The sequence below is a fragment of the Equus przewalskii genome, chromosome 1 (assembly GCF_037783145.1).
Source record: "Equus przewalskii isolate Varuska chromosome 1, EquPr2, whole genome shotgun sequence".
Lineage (NCBI taxonomy): Eukaryota > Metazoa > Chordata > Mammalia > Perissodactyla > Equidae > Equus > Equus przewalskii.
In genome coordinates this window covers 78,172,942-78,195,752 of record NC_091831.1, presented here as the reverse complement: position 1 = coordinate 78,195,752, position 22,811 = coordinate 78,172,942, and the positions used below count along the sequence as shown (strand labels likewise).

The window sequence follows — 22,811 nt, the reverse complement described above, 5'->3', positions numbered from 1 at the left end:
AAGTTCTGTCGGACAGTGCTGATCTAGATGTATGAATCTTTCTATTAAATAGATGATAAACACCCAAATCTTATATCAGAAATATTTTTATCTCAAAGTAACCAACCCTTTCTTGTACTGCCTACGTTTGTTAAAAAATTTAACTGACTCTTTCCTGTTCTTATTAACTCCAAATGCAAAATCTTAGATATATTAACATAGTAAAATGGAGAACATACTAATGACATAATTTAAACATTCAAAATTAATGAATTTTTAAGCAAGAGTGGACCAATGAGCACACATAGCAATCCCTTTGGCAGAGCACCGGAAAGACCAAAGAAACCGGAGCAAATTGCCAGGAGCTGCCAACACAGAACCAGAGGGGCCCCCTGGCTGTCCCAGAGAGTGGAGAATGACCAGCAGCAAAGGGACAATCCTAGCACGAAGAAATGCTACAACCTACAGCAAAGAAAATGAGCTGCCACCTGCAGCCACAACTTCTAGCAAGCAATCCTATTATATAGACACTATCTCACCAGAAATACAGGCAGAAATGATGTACTCGAAAATCACAGCAACATGGACATTTGAAGTTAAAAGACTTTTTTAAGAACTCTAGTCCAGTGAGCACACTGAGGCCCAGAGATATTAACTAACCTGAAAATAAATGAATCTTTTATAGAGAGAGGAAACATAGTTTATTTTTTATGAGCATGGACTCTGGAGCAAGGCTGCCGGGGATCAAAGCTCTGTTCTGGTATCTCCTATGCTTAGCAGACTAACTTGGGAAAGTTAGTGAAAATCTCTGAGCCTCAGCTGCAAAACAGGAATGACAACAGTACCCATCACACAAGGTTATATGAGGAGCAAATGAGTTAACATGAGAGTAACTGTATAATTTATTGTTCAAACTGGGAACACTGTTGAGAGTGAAAGGTGGGGCTATTAATAATTATTTTGGGAAAACAAGTATAAATGAGGACCCTCTCGGGGAAACCGCGATATACGGTCACCCTTGTTAATAAAAGTGCTCAGGACAGAGCCTGACATACATTAAGAGCTGTGTAAGTGTTTGTTACAATTATATTTACAACTTGGGATAATTAGGGATTTCCGCATAAAGGATTTTATAAAGGAGTTCAACAGAAAACTGGATTCACTTAACAGAAATTTGGTTTATGATCAGCTTTTCCAGAATGCATCTATTCTATAAAGAGAGAGATTAAGTTCTTGCCACATGGTAAATATAATTGCTTATTTCCTTGGAAATAAATATTCTTGCCTTCTAAGGAAGCCAAAGGTTCATTACTATGCCTTAAATTGCCTGGTGGAGTAAACCAATTTTGATATATGCTCATCACGTAGTTTAGTCTTGGCACATCCAGTAAATATCAGTGATAATGCCAAGCAGCGAATAACTGCCTAATGGCTGGCCCACTATTTGCAAAATCAAATCCCAGAAGGCAAATAACCAAGAGCTGTACTGCCACCTTTGTATCATCAGGACAGAAGTGAAGCGAATCATACCTCTGAGCAGCCCCCTTTCTCTGTTCCCCTCTGCTGACCCACGCCTTTGGTCAGAGGCCACCACCTTGGAAGTATTAATTGATTCTAACAGGGAGACAAATTCCAAGAAGTTGGATTCATTTGGTATTTGTCCTTCCTTTGCCTCGAGGTCAGATTTGGAAGTTGGTATTGTTTTCTCTTTCTCGTTGGTAATTTCCGGGGAACTTTTGCACAAGAAGACGTCTGTCCCACTGTCCACACTGAGGACCCGGGCATGTCTCTTTTCATGACTGGTCTTACAAGATGATGGGTCAAGGTTAGCCTGGCCTTCCCTTCCCGCTTCAGACTCAAAGACCATGTTAGGTGTGAGCGGGGGTGTCGTTTCACACTGGTCTCCTGGGGAAGGACCATAGTCGTTGGTGGCCTTTCCCCCGTCCCCAGATTCATAGCCAGAGCACTGATTGGAGGATGCCTCCACCGTCAGTCTCTCTGGAGTCCTTTCACTTCCATTGTCTTCAGGACAAACAACGTCTCCTCCTCCATCCTCAGACAGCTCGAGGGTGATGACAGGAATTCTCATCTGCTCCACATTTGCAGGACTGGCCACCCCTGGGGTAGCCAGCTCAGCATCAGACTTTAAACCAGTTCTCTCAGTGCTAATGACCTTCAGGTGGAGCGAGCTTTCCAAGTCTGTCAGGGAGTTCTGGGTACTGCTCATGGTGATGACAATTTTAATGGGTTCATGCAGACTCAGTGGATCTCCAGGTTGAGAAGTGTCAATAAGAGTAACAGCTACCTCACTATCTGAGTAGTCCACTTCCTGGTTCAAGGGCGGGTCCACCTGCCAGGAAGCATCCACTGGTCTGTGCTCAGCTTTGGCGATGACCGTGTTACACTGAGGGCAGCTACTGCTCAGGCTGTCCTGAGGCGACATGCTTTGCAACTGTTCCCTTATGGAGCCCTGGGCGTAATTCGCAGGTTCTGGAATCAGGACGGAATTCTCACTCCCCCATGGCTGGAAGGAGACGTCTGTTTCTAGTAAGTCATACTGAGACAAAGACAGGTGTGGCAACTTCTTCGAGCCTTCTTTATCCACTAAGCCGCCCTCAGATCTGTGGCGGAAAGGGGGCTGCCCCTTGGCTCCCCTTTCTTTCTCTTTATCATTGATAAGAGTTTCTGCCACAACTGGTTTCAATGGCATTGCTGACGTGGTCATGGTTTCCGGCATAAACCCTTTAGAAGCAGGTAAGTTTTCTGTTTTGATACCAGGTGAGGTAGATGACACTGGAGCTACAGGTTGGTCTTCTGACAGAACGACACCTGAAATAAACAACAACAGCAGGCAACTTTATTAGCATACAAAATGGATGAATAATGTCCCAGAGCAAGATCTAATAATAACAAAACCAAAACTAGCACTAGCAACAAATGTGATGGGATGCCTATCTCAAAAATATCACCTCCACTGGGAAATTGTTCTGGAAATCTCTATATTTAAAATAACAATTCAGACTTTTAGCTTTTGCTGTTTTGTGGCATTGGGAGGCAGACCAGTACGGTTTACCAATTTGGGCGTTGCAGCCAGAAAGGTCCTGGCTCTGCTATTCACTAGCTATGCTACCTTGGGCAGGTTCGTTAATCTCCAATCCTCAACCTCCTTAGTGGTAAAATAGAGATATTTATACCAACCTCTTAAGGTTGCCATGAGGACCCATAAGGATGGACAGGGAAAGCGCTAGCCCGAGGACAGTCAATGGGCTCGTGGGCACCTTGACCCATGGACAATAATAATCTCACACTTCTGATGATTCATATATTTTTAAAACATTTTAAATTGCACCTGCAAACAATATTTACTTACGATGCGGGGGGCTGAAAGTGAGCTCTGTGCTGCCTGCTTCCCTTTATCTGTTAATGACGCTACCATTCCCTACGCCTCTTACGCTAGAAACTTTGGGGTCATCTTTTGGTTTTTCTTTCTCCCCTGGCCTTATGGTCATTCAATCAATTAATGCCGTCACCCTTTCCTTCACTTCTATCATGAAGAGTATTCTCTGGTGGCACAAGGGGTGCATTGTCCCAGGTTCTGCAAAGCCATGGGAAAAACAGAATGAGCAACTTCTCATTTACTCAAATATTGGAGGAAAAAAGTAAGTAACACAACTCTTGAGGTAATATACCTTATTATCAAAACAAATGGGCATATTATGAAAAAGACGAAAAAAACTTTATGATATAACATGTATTTTTTTTTAATTAACCCTTGCCTGATCCAGCCTATGACCCCCAGGCCTCAGGAGGCAGGGGCCTGGAGCAGGCAGGAGTATTCACTCACTCTCTACTGCCTTCAGGGGCACTTTGGTAGAAAGAACTGAGAGACCCTGCCCTACAATGCTCTAGTCAAAAGACCCTCTTTGACTCTAAAACAAACTCCAGGCACAACTCTCCCACCTGGAATGTTCTTTCTCCTCACCCACTGACGACTCCATTCAAGGCCTTATTCATGTCCCTCCTTCAACATGTAACTTCCCATGATCACCTAAACCAGAAATAAACTCTCCACTTCTGAATGTTTTAAGCATTTAATGTCTGTAAAATTAAACTTCGCTTACTATATACTTCTTGAATTTTAGTTTTTTTAACGTACATTTAAATTATCTTCCCAACCGGACTATATAGTTCTAGAAAAACAACTATATTTTATACTCATTGAATCCTCCAAAGAAATCAGCATGTCATCTTCTCCATGCTCAAGAATGTTGGTTGATGATGATCATGAATCGTGAACAACCCTATGTAAGTTATCCTACGAGGCAGGGTAGATCCTTTCCAGGAAAACAGAACAGAAGAGAAGAAACCTATCCAAGGTCACAAAGCCACTGATGAAACCGAGACTAGACCCAGATTTTCTGAATCCTGGTCTGACCCTCCTCTGCTCTCTCGCATCACCTCTGCATAAATGTGTATGGCTACTCTACTTTTTGTCATTCAGATCCCAACTTGAATATTTTCTTGTCAGAGAGGCTTTCCATGACTACCCAATGTAAAGTTCGCTTGTCAAAAATTAATAAAAATATTGCAGGAAAAATCCAAATCACCAGGCAGGGCCTGAGAAAAGGGCTCTTGGGCTAGACCTGTAAAAAATAATTTATTGTTTCATTACCTCCCACACTACACAATTGTGATTGCACAGGTTAGCAGAAACCAGGACCATTTTCCAACATACAAGATGAGAGGAAAGAGCACGCCATGTTAAAAAAAAAAAAAAAAGGTATTTAAAGCAAAGTGCGGTGGGAGTTCACCTGGCATGTCTGAAAAACAGAAAGAAAGTCTGTGAAGCTGGAGCAAAAGAGCAAAGGGAGCGTGAGAGGAAGAGAGATCAGCAAGGCAGGCAGGGTCCAAAATATATCAGGCTCTACAAGCCAAAGTAAGAGCTTGGACTTTACATTAAGAATAATGTGAACCCAGCAGAAGTTTTTCAGTGGAGGGAGAGCACATGACCTGAATTAGGTTTTTAAAAATAGCTCTGCCTACTGCATGAGGGACAGACTGCAGTGAAGTACAAGAATGGAGGAAGGGAGCCCGGCGAGGAGGCTACCGCAGTTGAGAAATAGTGGTGTCTCAGACTAGCGTGGTAGTGGTGGGCATGGAGAGAAATAGATACATCTGAGCTACGCTTTGGAGTAGAGTTGACAGGACTTGCTGATGGATTGAAGCTGAGGGCAGTGAGTGAAAGGGCAACCAAGGAAAACTCCTTGATTTGGGAGCTTTGCCAATTGGATTGGTCATGGGACTGTTTACTGATAAGGAGAAAACTAGAGGAAGTACAGACTTAGAAACATCAATTGAGAAATCCCTGTGGGTGGTAATCCATTTGATATGACTATTAGACATCTTATCCAGGAGGAAATAGGTGTAAGGAGCTGAATGCATGAGACTCAAGTCCAGAGAGAGGTCAAAACTGGGGAACAGATTCACTCATCATCACATACATGGCATTTAAAGATAGGTATGACATCACCAAGGGAGAGCTGGTATCTAGAGAAGAGAAAGAGGCCCAAGACCAAGACCAGAGGCACTCCAGCCTTTATATGTCAAACAACAGTGGAGGATCAATCAAAGCACTCTGAGAAGGAATAAAATCAGGAAAATGTGCTATTATGAAAGCCAAGAGAAGGTTGGTCAACTACAATTTATTGCATATAAACGAATAAAGTCATATTGTGGCCTGTAAATGTGTCTTTTGTGAATATGTTAGCATGTCATATCTCAGTGCCTGCTTAACCCTAAGCAAAAATGGTAATAATGAATTTCCTACCTAGAAAACTAAGAAAAAAGTTGGCCTAATGTGACCCCACCAAGATATTGCTTAACAATGAAATCTAACCGAATATAATAATCTGGCTTCTATCGTTGACACTTTAGCTGTAAAAACATACCATATTACTAAGAAAAAGATACATCAAGAAAGACACTATGACAAAACTACATGATCATGTCAATAGACGCACAGAAAGCATCTGACAAAAATCCACCACCATTTCATGACAAAAACATTCAACAAACTGAGATTAGAAGAGAACATCCTCAACCTGATACCGGCTATTTATGAAACACTCAAAGCTCACATCATACATAATGGTGAAAGACTGAATGCTTTGCCCATAGGATCAGAAACAAGGCAATGATGTCCACTCTCACCACTTCTAATCAACATTGTACTGGAAATTCTAGCCAGGGCAATTAGTCAAGAAAAAGAAATAAAAGGCAACTCGATTGGACAGGGAAAAGCAAAGGATCTCTATTCCTAGACAATATCATTTTGTATATAAAAAATCCCAAGGAATCCACTAAAAAACTACTAGAAGCAATAAACATTCAGGAAGTGTGTACATACAAAATCAATATGAAAAAATCAATTATATTTTTATACACCAGCAATAAACAATCTGAAATGAAATTAAGAACACAATTCCAGTTATAACAGCATCTAAAGAATAAAATACTAAGGAATAAGTTTAACAAAAGAAACACAAGACTTGTACACTGAAAACTACAAGACACTGTCAAAAAAAAATGAAAGAAGACCCAAGTAAGTGAAAAGACATCCAACGTTCGTGGATTCAAAAACTTAATACTGTTAAGATGGCAATTCCCCCCAAATTTATCTACAGATTCAACACAATCCTTATCAATGTCCCAGCTGTCTTTTTCATAGAAACTGATAGTCCACATGAAAATGTAAGGGCCCCAAAATAGCCAAAATAACATTGGAGGACTCACAGTTCCCAATTTCAAAACTTATAATACAGCTACAGTAGTCAAGACAGTGTGATACTGGCACAAGGACAGATATAGGAGCAAAAGAATAGAACTGAAAGTCCAAAACTAAACCCTCACATGTATGGGCAACTGATTTTTAACAAGGGTGACAGGACGAGTTAGTGAGGGAAATAGTCTTCGAACAAACGGTGCTGCGACAACTGATAAACAAATGCAAAAGAATTAATTGGACCTCTACCTCACATCACACACAAAAACTAACTCAAAATAGTTCATAGATCTGAATTCAAGAGCTAAAACTATAAAACTTTTAGAAAAAAATAGCAATAAATATTCATCACTGTGGATTAAGCAATGGTTTCTTATATATGACACCAAAAGCCCAAGCAACAAAAGAATCAATAAAGTGGACTTCACGAAAATTAAAAACTTTTGTGCTTCAAAGGACTCCATTAAGAAAGTGGTAAAACATGGGGCTGGCCCAGTGGCGCAGTGGGTAAGTTCACATGTTCTGCTTCGGCGGCCCGGGGTTCACTGGTTCGAATCCCGGGTGCAGACATGGCACCGCTTGGCAAGCCATGCTGTGGTAGGCGTCCCACATATAAAGTAGAGGAAGATGGGCATGGATGTTAGCTCAGGGCCAGTCTTGCTCAGCAAAAAGAGGAGGATTGGTGGTGGAAGTTAGCTCAGGGCTAATCTTCCTCAAAAAAAACAAAAGAAAGTGATAAAACCACCCACAGAATGAGAGAAAATATTGATAAATATATCTGATAAAGGACATGGATCCAAAATATACAAATAACTCTTACAACTCGCCAACAAAATGACAATCCAATTAAAAACTGCACAAAGCATTTGAATAGACATTTCCCTAAGGATAATGATGATGATGAAAACATCATTAGTCATCAGAGAAATGCAAGTCAAAACCACAAGATACCATTTTACACCCACTAGGATGGCTAGAATCAAAAACATGGACAGTAACAAGTGTTGTCACAGACACAGAGAAATTGTGACCCTTACACGTTGACGGTGGAAATGCAAAATGATGTGCCTGCAATCTAAAACAGCCTAGTAGCTCCTCCAATGGTTAAATATAGAGTTACGAAATAACCCAGCAATTCCACTCCTAGGTACGTATGTACTCAAGAGAATGAAAACACATGGCCACACAAAAACTCCCACACGAATGTTCATTGCAGCATCACTCTTAATAGCCAGATAGTGCAAACAACTCAAATGCTCATCAACTTATGAATGGATAAATAAAATGTATATCCATTTAATGGAATCTTATTTGGCAAGAGAAAGAAATGAAGTACAGACATAAGCTACAACATGGATGAACCTTGAAAATGTTATGCTAATTGAAAGAAGCTGGTCACACAAGACCACATATTACATTATTCCATTTATATGAAATGTCCAGAACAGGCAAATCAATAGAGCCAGAAAGGACACTAGTGGTGGCCCAGGGCTGGAGGAGTCGGGGAGATTGAAGGGTGAGGGCTAAGCTGTGTGGTGTTTCTCTTCAAGGCAATAAAAATATTCTAAAATTGATTGTGACAATGGATATACAACTCTGTGAATATACTAAAAACCATTGAATTATACACTTTAAATGAGTGAATTGCATGGCATCTGACTTATATCTCAATAGAGCTGTTAAAAAAATAAAGAAAACCATTGTGCCTTTTAACAACAAAAAGAATTGGATACTTGAATGGTAGATTATGAGATCAATCTAATAAAAAAAATCACTTCAATGCAGTGTTGCTAAGAAAACATTGGATTTAGCAGTCAGGAATGGGTCTAAATGCCACCTGTACATTTTACACATTATGACTCAGAACAAAACGACAATTGCAAAACCTCTACTGTAATTTCTAGTACACAGAAGAAAGGAAGGAATTGTTTCAACTGAACGATGAAGCTAAAAGGCCACAACAGACATTGAAAGGATGTAAAGTGTGCGTGTTAACAGCAGTGATACACTTGATCTGGAAGAATACATAGTTTAGTACGGGGAAAAATGTGTGTGTGTGTACAAATAGACATAAGTAACATTGTTATGAAACTGTGTGTAACTAAAATATTTGAAATCGAACTAATGCACATTTCATGTCAGCAGTATAATATAGAAAAAAGAATTCAGATAATCCTTTATATATTATTATCACAGAATTCAGCTGAGAGATGAAAAAGAAACTTTATTTTAGGTTTTCAGGGCCATGGTGCTAATTTCATCTGTTTTCCAAAAAATAAAATATTATACTATTTTTTAAATTTAAATAAAGCATAAATTTCTCTTTGTAGTACTACTGCCAAAAAAAAAAAAAGCAGAATTGCAGAAAAAGGAAGGGGTTAATTCAGGTCTCCAAAAGTTCTTTTCTAAGTCTTCTGAAGGCAATAAAAAGATAAGATGAAATCTTTGTAAAAAAGTAAAAGAAAAACTTAGGGTGTTAAAAGAAAGTTCCCAGAAACAAAATTTATGACTTGAAAGAGATGCAGATATACAGAATGCAATAAAATTTCCTCTGTCATCTTTCAATGTAAGTACTACAGTAAAAAGTTTGTAGGTTGATGATGAATTTATCCTATTTTATATCTGCCATTGGAGCCATCTGAAATGAGACACTGGAGAAAGGACAATGAAATATGATCAATAAAATATCATAACTCGAAGACATGAACGAATTCTGACAAGAAATAATTAAAATTAAGAGTTAGAAATAAAGTTAAAATATAACTGTGAAATCTTAGGTACAGTGCTTATTTTTAATTAATTCACTGCCATTCTGTTTTATAAAAATTATTTTTTACTTCACTCAGGATAATGCTATGATAAAATATTAAATGATAATAATAAACACTCTACCTTTGAGATCTTCCACTGTTTCCTGTGCTGGCAACTCCTAAGTAAACAAAAGAACAAAAATCAATACGTGACTCAGCTCCCTGCCCATTTCCAGGCAGTCAGCAGACACCGAGCAGCAGCCACTGTTCTTCTAAACGGCATGTGGGAACGAGACTATAGTGTCCACTCTGCTTAAGCTTCTAACAAAAGGAGCAGCAAAAAGGAGGACGAAAATATATGTAAGGATAGACCTCCATCCAAGGCCACACTGTGATAAAATTAAGAAATTAAAGGAGAAGAAATAATGTGCTACTTTATTCTACAGTGAATGGAGCCCAGGGAAGTTAATGTAGAAGAAAGGTGAGTTATTGACTTCCCAAGAGGCAGGTGCGATTTAACGTGGAGTAGTGGAGTTGATTCCAGGAGAAGGCACTGCAGATATGATGGTCCAGACGAACGACAGACAGCAGACGGGACAGGGAAGCAAAGGTCTGCATTTCGGCTCTTCCAGCCAGAGGGGCAGATGGCAGAGGAGCCAGTGAGCCGGCTTCTAGCATATGACCGGGCATTTATCTCATGGTCCCAGAGCTGGTTGTTTTACACTCTGAGATGTGATGCTCCAGACATTCCACAAGCACAAGGGCTAGTCTTTACCACTCGTGTGTGTAAACTACAATCGCTGCCATTGCACACTTTCATTCTGGGGGGATCAGCACTAGAGGAGCAGGAAGAGAGTGAAACAGAAAAACAGACCGCTCACCAGTGGATCACCAGAAGATTGCTGAGAGTGTATGCTTTGCCCCCTGGAGCTGCAGCGGAGAGGAGGCGTAGAGAGGTTCTGGTGGGCCTCTTCCTTCTTGCCATTGTTAATCTGCCTGTTATTGCTAATCCAACATGAGAAACACAAGAGCAGTGATATTACCAAACAGAACTACGACTCTTTCGGTAATAGTCCCAAAACAATTTTTTTCCTAGATTCCACTTTATCATATTCACTATATACACATTTTATTTTTAAGAGAGAGTAATAAACATCACTTTAAAATATGACATGCTCTCTTAAGGAACTATCAGAAATTAGGGCAAGAATAATGACGATGCTTAACCCAAGAATTACTCTCAATATTTCAGTTCTCTGCAATGTATTACTTTTATATTAACAGACGCAAATGTTCTTTTTGAAAATACTCTAGCATGCACAAAACATTTAAATGACAAGACAAAAACACTAACGTAAAATATTTTGCTGTGCTAAGCCTAATGCAAATGAACTCCAGAGCATTCCAGAGCATGGCATAAGCTCATATTAATAGTTAAACCCTCTCAATTAATATCAATTTTATGCTTAAGTGTATGCTTAAATATAAGAAAATGTACATATTTGTATCTGTCTGTACTGGCACATTTTCACAAACAACTAAGAAATGAGAAAAATTATTTTAATCAAAATGTAAACATTTAAATTATGAACTGACATATTAATTAGAGATGTTACCTTGGGTTTTTGTGGTTGGTTACGTGTTCACTGTTGGCCTCTTTGTCTCCACTGGGCTTTTCTTTCTTTCTGGAAGGCCTTTGCTGAATCACTTCCCCTTTATCAAACATGAGGTGGAGGCGGAAACTGACCACTTTGATGACAGTGAAGAGTATGGTCACTGAACTGCAGTAAAGAAAGACAGCGATGGCGTGCGGAGGAAAAGCCTAGAGAAGAGAAAAGAAGGGAAAAGTTCACTTGCTTATAAGATTGTCTTTTGTCTTAAATGTAAAAGCATTTTTAGATGATTTATTGAGTATAAATGGGGCAAGCTTTCAGATTTTATTAGTTTTATAAACTTTTCGTGGTTGCAACACCTGAGGAGACAGGGCAGCCATCTTTCATAAGAAGTATCTTGTTTCTCAGGTTGTGGTACTAGTTGCATTAATGACCAACATTTGATTTGCAGGCAGGAATCCCACAAAACGAAAGATACAGTGAGGCTCTCCATTTCCTACCAGCTCTTTTCCACAGCCTAGTCTGACCTCTCTGTGCATCTGGCCTTCAAGGTCAGAGAAAGGCCTTTGAGATGCTGTTTCCTCCAACAAAACACAAAAAGCCTTGTGGAGAACAGAGATGAGAGGGAAGGAGAGAGGTTAGTGTAACGACCCCTTCCTTTCCTCCCTGACTTCCCCTGTGTTAACACCATCAGGCCACGGATTTTCCTAGCGACGTGATGCAGGCAAGGGCCACCAAAGGGTGTACTGCTTCCAAAAGGAAGAGGGCTATTTCCATCAGTGACAAAGGGTCTTAGCATGGAGATCACGGTGAAGGTCAGCTCAATTCTGTTCAACCCCCTCAAAAAACAAAAGGAATCACTGGGATCCACATAACTGGCCCACTCTGTAGCATCCCCCACACCCCTTCCTAGCTCTCTCCCAGGACCACGGAACAAGACAGGTTCTCTGGTCCTTCCTAAACTGAATTCTTATCTTTTGGGATGAAAATGGATCTCCGAGTGTCTCAATATGACATCAAGGACAGCCTCAACAAATCAAAAAGCGAGACCCTTTTATCAATGCCCCTCCCTGAAGGACCTCAGAAATCTGGTGATCAGCCTAGTCTGTACTGCAACCTGGAACACAGGCCTGCAGACAACATGGCCCGGCCCACTCTGCTCCCAAGCAGTCCCTGCACAACCTGCAATGGACTTGTCTGATAGCTCATCCTCTAGGTCAGATCTCTCCTAAAACTGCATAATCAAACAAAAAGAACAACAGAGCAAGAGGAAAACTATCACCAATAAGCAAAAGCTGAAGTGAAGAATTTTCACCATCACCGACTTGCTTTTATTTCATGGAGAAAAGTCTACAAATAAATATGAATTAATAAATAAATGAGTGAAACAATGGCTAAACAAGATAATATTAGATAGATAGATACATAGATAGATAATAGATGAAAGTCAGGTGCCCTACCTGGAAGCAGATAAGTTTCACATTCACACATGTACCTCCTGATGAGAAGCTGTGAAGAACCTCAAGCAATATATAGACAAGATGAAAAAAAAGGAAGGGAGTGACAGGGGCCATTAATAGCTTCCATCACTTCTTAACATGTCTATTTATTTCTGATCTAAAAAGTTTAGTCTACCGCTAGAGAGTGAGTTTGATGAAACTGATGAAAGAAGAAACAAAACCCAGCAAATGATCATGAGAATAGATCAGCATACTGTCATATGCAAATTATATTCAAAACTTGTTTGAATTATAATGTAACTTGGGCTTCATCATACTCCGATTAGTAGGGGTAGCAGAGAGATCCAGTGCTCACTAAATACTCCATGTACTCCCCTACATGTCCCAGCCTCCCCTGCAGTTAGGCTGGGGCCATGTGACTACTTTTGGCCAATCAACTATGAGCACAGGTGGCCAGTGTCACTTCTAACCCTAGATAATTAGGAGCTACGTGCTTCCTCCATCCCCCTCTTCTCTTTAGTTGGTTTAAATTTGTTTTCCAGATGATCCATCTACAAGACGATACAGCTTCCTTCAGCCTGGATGCATGGGTGATTCTGTGGAACAAGGCCCTTCTAGGCCGGAGATGGACATGTAGAGTGAGGAATAAATCTTCGATTCATTTAAATACTGAGATTTATTATTTTACCTGCTGTGGCAGCCAGCATTGCTTAACCTAATTACTATTGGGGGTTCCATTTCCATGGGGAAACTTCTATTCAAATTAGATCAGAGATAAACTGAAGAAAACCCTAAGGCATTGGGAAGAGAATGCTAGGGAAGAAGGGTGAGAAGGGAAAGATTCTATACAGATATTGGGAAAATTCATTTGGAAAAAAACTGACTTGCCACAATAAGAAGAGAGATTACTTTTCAGTTTATCCTCATAAATATGGACTACAGCATTGGCTTGGTAATGTTGAAATTAAGAGAAAGCAAGAAGTTAGAATTTAAAGTTAACGTGAGGGTTAGTTTCTAGTTTGCAACCCAGGTGAGAACAGGCCCTTGTGTCATCCTCTTCGAAGGACCACTTGGCACGTCCCCAAAGAGCCCATACACCTCACCAGGCCATGGTGGGAGACAGAGGTTTTACTGAAAATTTCCAGGGAGAGAGGAAAGGTTTTACAATATGCTATACAAGGTATATTACTTCTCCCAAAATTCCCCGCTCTCATGATTCCTTTAAAAATCTCTCCCTTCAGAACAAAATGTAGCCCCTCTCAAAGATCCCCTTTTTTACGCCATGTATTTAAGCTCTGCATGGGCTCCTCCAATTGTCCATTCCCAGGGACATCACTGAAAATTACGTTCAAGGCCATTTTACTGCTGACATCATTGTGCTCCGTCAACAAAAGATCTCCAGCTTCTAGGATTTTCTCTCCCTGTAAGTATGAATGCAGGGAGAGGAGGAAGGTTTAAGAAACAATGTGTCATGGATGAGCAGTTTTAAATTTGTTTTTAATTTATATCACAGGTTCCCCCACCCGATATAAGGTATATTCATATTTTGAATAGAAGTTGACTTGTTCTAAGTAAAATCGTAATTTTTTCTTTGTTTTCACAAGCCTTTATCATTTTAACACATTCTGACTAACAATAGAAGGTAACATTTTTCAAGATTACATCCTTGGCCATAAAAGCTGTATGTTGTTCTCCGACCCATTATTAGGATAATTAGTAGTATAGTAACTCATCTGACCAAACTGTTTCTGACAAAATTTCATGAAAAACAACATGCTGTTACCAACAAAGCAATCACAAATACAGTCATTTGTATCTCTCACAAAACTGGATTTGGCGCCATCTAGAAGTGCCTGGCTACGTGAACACCCAGACCATTCACAAACATCCCCACAGGACCCACTTCTGTTCCTTTAGGCTCACAGCTCCAGCTCTCTCATAGTCACCACTCCTTTTCTTTTTTTTTTTTTTTAACTTTTTCATTGTGGTAAAATATACATAACATAAAAATTTACCATCTTAACCACTTTTAAGTGTACAGTGCAGTGGCATTAAATATATTCATTGTTTTGCAACCATTACCATCATCCGCCTTTAGAACTTTTTCATCTTTCAAAAAACTGAAACGTTATACTCTATACCCATTAAACAATAACTCTTCATTCCCTCCTTCCCCCAGCCCCAGCAACCACTGTTCTACTTTCTGTCTCTATGAATTTGACTCCTCTAGGTATCTCATATAAACAGAATCATACAGTATTTGTCCTTTTGTGACTGGATGGTTTCCCTTAGCATAATGTCTTCAAGGTTCAGCCATGTTGTAGCATGTGTCAAAACTTCCTTCCTTTAAAAGGCTGAATAATATTGCACTGTGTGTATATACCACATTTTGTTTATACATTCATCCATCAATGGACATTTGGGTTGTTTCCATCCTTTGGCTATTGTGACTAAAGCTGCTATGAACATAGGTGTGCAAACATCTCTTCGTAACCCAGCTTTCAATCCTTTGGGGTATATACCCAAGTGGACTTGCTGGATCACATGGTAATTGCATGTTTAATCTTTTGAGGAATACACGTACTTTTTTCCATAGAGGCTGCACCATTTTACATCACTATGGCTTTTAACTTTAGGCTGATGGGTTATTACTTTCCACATCCTGAGCAGCCTGGAGAGATCACTAATCTGGTTGAGTGAGCACTAGCTATAAATAATGCTAGTGTCCAGTGAGAACAGACCACTTCTGAGGGTTTCAGTGTGCAGACATAAAGAAGGACACTCTTCGGGGTCCAACTTTTATCAATGTATATTTCATAAACATACTTCACCAATCTACTTTCACACAGTAATTTTGAAGAAGACTTCTGGGAGTGATTATTTTCATTTTGAAAATGAAGAATCTGAAGCATAAAGTGGGTCATACTACAGAGCTGATAAGTGCACATATCTCCTTTTATCTAGAAGTTACTTACCTAGCCCCTTCAATGACCTGATAGAGAACTAAGGACTCATAATAAATTTTTTTTAAAAAAATGGCCTCTGGACAGTGAAAACACACCACCCTCAGAGGGAAACAATTCCTCCCACTCATCTCGTTCCAGGAGAGGGCATTATTCCCTCTACACAGCTGGCCTCTTTGAACATCTGACTCACTCTCTCCTCTGACTGGTGATTCTGGGGAGCAGTGATTTCCGACCAGTGATTTGGGGAGTAGGACCTGGGCATGCCTTAGTCATGCCTTCCCCTTCTCTCAGGAGCTAGGCTGGACCGAGGAGGTGTACGTCTGGGCAGCATCTCCATGCTACAAGATCTCCAGCATCTGCTTCAGAGATATGAGAGATCCCATTCTGTTCATCCACTTTGTCAAATTAAGAGAGATGATCTTTGTCCATCCAGTCACCCATTCTCCAGGCATTCATTCAATAGAGAAATGTGGAGTATCTTGCCTGTATTAAGGCAATAGTCCCAAGAACTTCACTCAAGTAGGACTCTTGATTCCTCTCTAAGTAAACTATAATTCCTTGGGGGGTTGGGCACAGGTCTATATATCAAAAATTAGGCCACAAGATAGAGAAGTAAATCATTTCGCTGCATTTATATATGTGAAGGAATTTATAGGTTTTCAGATCCTAAATAATTGTTCATTACATAGTTCATGAATTTCCTTTATAAAAAAATTAACAAATTTAGTATTTTTTCAGAAAAGCTGGAACTTCTGGTTATATACTGAGAACTGGAATGAGCTCAGCAGTAGTCTGGATCCTGGGAATATGGATCAAGAACTCCTGGAGGCAGCATGTCAGAACGCATGCTGACGTATATGAAACTGCCTGACAACATGGGAGGGAGCCCTCAATGCAGTACCCTTAGAAGCAGACCAGCCTTGCAAGCATGTACTTATTTAAAAATGATGAGGTGGGTGGAATCAAGAAATGTGACTGGTTCTCAAGAGACAGACTTATTTGCCCTTCTACCTTACAAAGTAAGTTGGACAAAAAGAGGAATATAACACTTTCTCTTGGGCCCGCTGCTTGACTTCCTTTGGTCTGCTGTCTATTTCTCATTAGATCTGCTCTGATTTCTTTGACCTCCTGGGCCTCTTTCTTTGTGTACAGCTTTCAGGAGGGAAATACTGGCTAGAGAAGTGGCAGGCAAATATTTGGATTGTCAAGATAGTGCTACGGGGAGCAATACAATGGAAAAACAACCGAAGGTTGAAGAGGGAGAGTTGAGGAAGGGTTATTAAAATGAGAATATTTGCAGGCCTAAATGCTTTGAAAACTATTTAGAAACCTGGCACCTGCAATTACCCAATCCTCTCTCTCTCACTCTTCTCTTCTCATAGAGAATACTGAGTGGATAGCTTAGTCCATGAATGCTTAGTATAGTCAGGAAATTTGGATTGATACTGTCTTTTTGATTTCGGATGGTCATGGTAAGAGTTAACATTTTATTTACAATTTTAACGTACAGTCAGATAAACAAGATAAATTAACCAGTAAGCTCAGTAAAGGCAAAGAGATGTCCACCTCAATGCAATGATAAGCTCAACCATAAATCTGTACTGATATTGAGTTTGACTATCACTGAACATCAGTGTCATGTGTTTCCTAATAGAAAGAAATCTGTTATTTAGAATTAAAAATGAGAATTAAATAATGTGAATGTTTATGAAATATAAACTATTCCTGATTATTGCCATATTTGATTTGTAAATCTAAACTTACATATTCATTTTTCATAAGGAATTTTCAAAATACTTCTGACCTCACAAAGCCACTAACCCAGTACTGAAAGGTCTGAGTTCATTGTCAGCAAGTTCCTGGACTCTTTGTGTTTTTATGTGCCCTCAAAACCCAAATGAGATAGAAAATGTTTAGTGTCATGAAGTTTCAAATGTGTTTCAATTAATATTTAAATTTAATTATTTCTAATATTACGTTTCTTAATTTTTAAGCAATATTCTTCAAAATCAATTACATTAAAAGAGTAAAATCAGTCAGTAATAATGCTTTTTTAAAAGAGACAAAAATGAGTTGAATAGACTTTTACCTTACACATTCTGCTTCACAAACAAGCAGACGCTGCAATGCTGTCTGAGTCACAGAAGGACAGTGCTCCCAGTTCAAGGTGAGAGAGTTCTTGCAAGGCTGTGCTAGAGGGGATCCCTGTGCATTCCCCATGTTCACCCACAAATTGTGCATACCTTCTCTTGAAGAAACTAGATCTTGGCATGCCTCAGAATCCTCCTTCCCTTCTACTCAACTGCAAGCATCTTTAGTCTGATTCTTCCATGGGCCATCCCACCAAGGATTGCCCAGTGGCTTTCTGCTCTTTCCCATTCAGTGTTTTTCAATGGAATAGAAGTTCCTTTGGCACTTGAGGTCCAACAATTTCTCATTGTGCAAGATGTTTAGCATCTCTGGCCCTCACTCTTTAAATGCTATGGTAACATTGAATTTAAGTGCCACTATGATAAAGTCATTGAGAGGAACCCAGAAATGCTCCTCATAAAAACTGCCAAGGCCCTTTGGGGGCAGTTACTGGTCCCAATCTAGATTGTGCCTACTTAACTATAATACAGAGGAATAGGTATTATCATGCTGCAGTAAATGCCACTAGAGTCATAGACATCACCCATTATTATATAATATTATATAACCCATATTATATAATGATCACCTTCATTTTTTTAGCCTAGAGTTTCTCAATCTCAACACTATTGACATCCTAGACCACATGATTCTCTGTTGAGGGAGCTATTCTGTGCACCATGGGATGTTTAGTAGCATCCCTGGTCCCCACACACTAGGTGCCAGTAGCAACCCCTCCAGCGTTATAACTGAAATTGTCTCCAGACATTGTCAAATGTCCCTGAAGGGAGTGAAGAGCTGCCCCACCCCCCCGCAGTGAAATGCACTGCTTAGCCCATAAATATATATGTGATTACTTTGTACCAAACATAGAGATAAAAAACATAGTTCCTATTCTCCCAGAGTTCAAAGGTGAGATAGATGAGTGACAATTACAAGGTAGGGTAGCAAGTGCTATAATTCTGGTGAGGTGAGACGTGCCTAACTCAGAGTGAGGGTTGGGGATAAAGGGTCAGGGAAATTATTCCAGAGGAAGCAGACATCTGTGAGAACTATGAAGAATACCGAGAAAAGCCAGGCAGAAGACACAGCAAGTGAGAGCAGAGCGCCTTCCAGGAAGTGCAAACGTTTCAGAATAAGACACACGTGGCATCCAAAGTGGGAGGATGGCGGTAACACACAAAGGGTCTCATACACCATATTCTTCAGGATTTGATCTTCACCTTGAAGAAAGGGTGCAGAATACTGTCTAACCATAGAAGAGAAAAGTTGGTGTCTGCATTTTACAAGATCATCAGTGTGGACAGGACACTGGAGTGAGGCTGGCCAAGAGGAGACCGGAAAGGGGCTGACCTACTTCACAGAACTCTTGTGGAGTTTAATGAAATTATCTATGTGATTTTCCATAAAATTGCTTTAAAAACTGTAAAGTGTGCTATAAATGTAGACATAAACTATTGCCTCTGCCCTCCTATGGCAGCGATAGAAACTCCAAAGATGTTTCTAAAAGAAATGTCTGAGACCATCAGGACCAATGGCAGGATTGTTGGGACAAATAAATAATCTTGCAAGGTAACTACTTGGAAGGACCTACCATATGGTAAGTTGCTATATCTTTTATTTTAAAAACACATTATTTATGGAAAATAGTATGGTGCTTCCTAAAAAAGTTAAAAATAGTATAACCATATGTTCCAGTAATTCCACTTCAACTGAAAAGAAGTGAGAGCAAGGTCTTGAAGAGATATGAACACTCATTCATGTTCATAGCAGCATTATTCACAACAGCCAAGAGGTAAAAGCAACCCAAGTATCTATCTAAAGATGAATGGATGAACAAAATGTGGAATCTATTTACAACGAAATGTTACTCAGCCTTAAAAAGGAAGGAAAGGTTGACACACTACAACACAGATGACCCTTGAAGACATTATGCTAAAAGCGAAATGAGCCAGTCACAAAAAGACAAATACTGTGTGATTATACTTACATGACGTATGTAGAGAAATCAAATTCACAAAATGGGAAAGTAGAATGGTGATTACCAGGAACTAGGGGAGGGTAAAATGGAGAGCTGTTGTTTAATGAACACAGAGTTTCAGTTTTGCAAGATCAAAATGTTCTGGAAATTCGTGGCACAACAATGTGAATATACTTAACACTACTGAATTGTACACTCAAAAATGATTAAGACGGTAAATTTTTAGTTACATGTATTTTACTGCAATTTAAAAAAGTAATTATTTTATAACACTTTAGATTATGTATGGCATTTTCCAACTGAGAAATATGAACAACCAAATCACATTAGGTCCCTTGGTTCCTCCCTAAATGGAGCTTCAACAGGACCAGTTCATCAGAGAGCCCAATGATGCTCCTAGAATATCTCCCAAGATCAAATCGCATCTACTCAACAAGTGCTCGCTGCCCAAAGTAAGCTACAAGGAAAAGGCCCACCTAGTCAGCTGGATCATAGAGAGACCCAGCCACCTATTCCTTTAGGCTTTCACAAGTACTCACTGAAAACATATTCTGTGCAAGGCACTGTGCTTGGCTCCGGGGGGAGAGCTGTGAACAAAACAGGCAAATGTCTGTCTTCAAGGAGCTTCCATTATAGCACAGGACTAATTACAACTCATCATAAAATTAACTTATTTTGGTCCAACAAGAGAAGCTAACCTAGTTTGAAGTGTCAGGGGAAAACCCCGTAAGAATCTGGTATTTAATGTGAGCACTGAAGGATGAACTTGAGTCAAGTTGGAAAGGCAAGGGGGTAGTTTCAGGCAGTGGGAACAGAGTGCACAAAAGCCATAAAGGGCCTTAGAGACACAAAGAAGGCCTGTGCAGCTGCCAGCCCTGGCGCGAGGGAGGAGGAGAAAGCAGTGACATGAGGCTGGAAAGACGGGAGCGGCCAGATAACAGGGCCAGATGTGGAGCCCTGCCAGTCCTCCCTCAATCCCTGCTGGAGGCCCTTGGTGGCTTGCTTGCTAATCTCCCCACCCCTGCTCTACAGTTGTCTGGATACTCCCTCTCAAGCACCATTTTAATCACATCACTGCCCTATGAAAATACCTACACTTAACTCTCTCCAGCACTTCTTTTATTAGTTCCAAACCTTTTCACATCAATGCCCCCTTGAGCCTCCAGACTCTTGATCGTTGCATGGCAAGAGTGTGCCCTGCTGTCCTCCATCGAGTCAAAACCCCAAATCAACATGGGCTCAAGAAGAAAACTACTCAGATGGTGAGATAAGTGTGTACACATGGTGTACAAACAATACAGAGTGACACACAACTGAAGGGCTCACTCAGGTAAAGTGTCCCACCTGAGTGTGAGGCTGTCCAGTTAAAGAAGATGGAGACGATCACAGAGCATGGGAGCTGTTGTTGAGGGCTCCATGGAGAAGCCGGGCGTCAATCATGATGTAGGAAATAGATAACGCAAGACGTGGAGCAGGAATCTAGGTGGAGGCAGGTGCCAGGCATACATCGTTAGCACAGATGCAACAGGCAAAGCCATCACGGTAGCTTGACTCTCAAAGGAAAAGGAAGATAATGAAATGCAGAGAGAGACTTGAAGAGAAGGCCCACGTGGAAGGAAAAAGGCAACATGGAGCCAGAGAACACTAAGAAGCAATGAATGACAAGTGAAGGAGGAGGAAAGCCAGGATATATGTTTCTTTGCAACATCACAGGCTTTCCTAACCAGTTGATTAGTAAGTGGTTTAGTGCATACTATCTGTTAAGCACTCTGATTTCCAGGTCAGCTATTATTTGTGCCACCCACAGAAAGTTATGTCACTTTTATGGACTCTCCTTTCCAGTAATTATAAACTCCTTGAATGCAGGGGCCAAGTCTAAATCTTTGTATATCCCGTAAGTCAGCATTGTGCCCTGTCTTGGCTTTGGCAATTATGTTGGGCCCTAGTCTCCCTCGCACCCATTTTCAAGGCTCCCAAACAGTGGCAAGGACAAACTGTGCTTTCCTCAGGAGCTGAGAGAGCCAAGTGTAGGGAGAAGTCACAAGACGTAGCTGACTCATGGCAAGGTGTCAGGGCTCCCATACTGGGCCACCTGTTAAGGTCCTCTTGAGATGACAAATAACGGGGTGAGTAGAGGGAGAGAGGATACTGCAACAGTGACCTCATGTCAAGGAGACCAGCATCTCAAGAAGCAATTTACTACCTGGATGGAAAGGGGGATATGGGCCCCAATCTTATAAGTCAGAACAAGGAAAGGTCTCAAAGAATTGTGGCTGGTGATGGGAACAGGGGTGCACTTCTGTGCAGAGGGAGTGGAGATTTCTAAGAAGTGAAGGTTTTCTGATAACCAAGGGATATGAATAGGATTGTATGTTTCTTCTTTGGTGTCAACCCTGCTTCTCCAGTCCTTTGCAGCTGGAGACAATGATGCCCTCCACTCCATTCTATTCTAGAGCCAACCACAGCCCAGTTGTAGGCCTGGGACGCAGTCCTGCTGCTAACACACCAGCTACTCCAGGTGGTAGAGCTGAGCCCTTTTGGCATCCAGTAGAGCTCCCAAATTACAGCAGTAATGCCCTGTTGTCCTTTGGATGCATCCCACTCCTACACGCATAGCATTATATTATGATCTCATGGGTGCTCAAATTAACCCATCTTTGGCCACCATCTACAAGTTTACCCCCATAGCTTTTAACATGACCTTAGTATTCTTCAATAGCTTCTTTGAATTTAGGGTCCTCTTCTACATTTTCTGGCCCAGACCTGGAATGTGCCATTTCTTCAAAGAGCCCTAGTTCCTTTTAGAAGGAAATGGAATTTAGAGACACCCTTTTAATCTCTATATAGCTTCTGCTTTTTCCACTTAACAACAGATCCTGAAGATCACTCTATAGCAGTCTAATTTCTCATTCCCTTTTTCACAACTGCATAGTACTCCACTATGTGGATGTACAGTAATTCATTCAACCAGTTTCCTATCAATTGACATCTGTTTCTAGTCTTCTGCTATAACAAGCAGTCTTCAATCAGTCACCTTGTACATATATCCCTATGAATTTCTGAGAATGGCTATTTATTTAAAGCACATTAAGTATTACCTTTTAAATCTCTGCTACCTAGATATGCCAAAATCATATTATTTTAATATGTA

General features: G+C 40.4%; 1 protein-coding gene across 2 annotated transcripts in view; it reads right to left on the bottom strand.

The window, feature by feature from the left end:
• PCNX2 (pecanex 2) overlaps positions 1-22,811 on the bottom strand; it is a 281,662-nt gene that overhangs the window by 245,791 nt on the left and 13,060 nt on the right. For both annotated transcript variants that reach the window (XR_011538712.1, XM_008527506.2), the window contains exons 2-5: positions 11,127-11,332; positions 10,392-10,515; positions 9,653-9,689; positions 1,510-2,808 (exon numbers count right to left, since the gene is read on the bottom strand). Coding sequence is in view for 1 of the 2 variants with exons in the window: in XM_008527506.2 (XP_008525728.2) it covers positions 1,510-2,808; positions 9,653-9,689; positions 10,392-10,515; positions 11,127-11,332 (1,666 nt within the window). In the remaining variant the exon portion in view is untranslated. The remainder of the gene's footprint in view (positions 1-1,509; positions 2,809-9,652; positions 9,690-10,391; positions 10,516-11,126; positions 11,333-22,811) is intronic.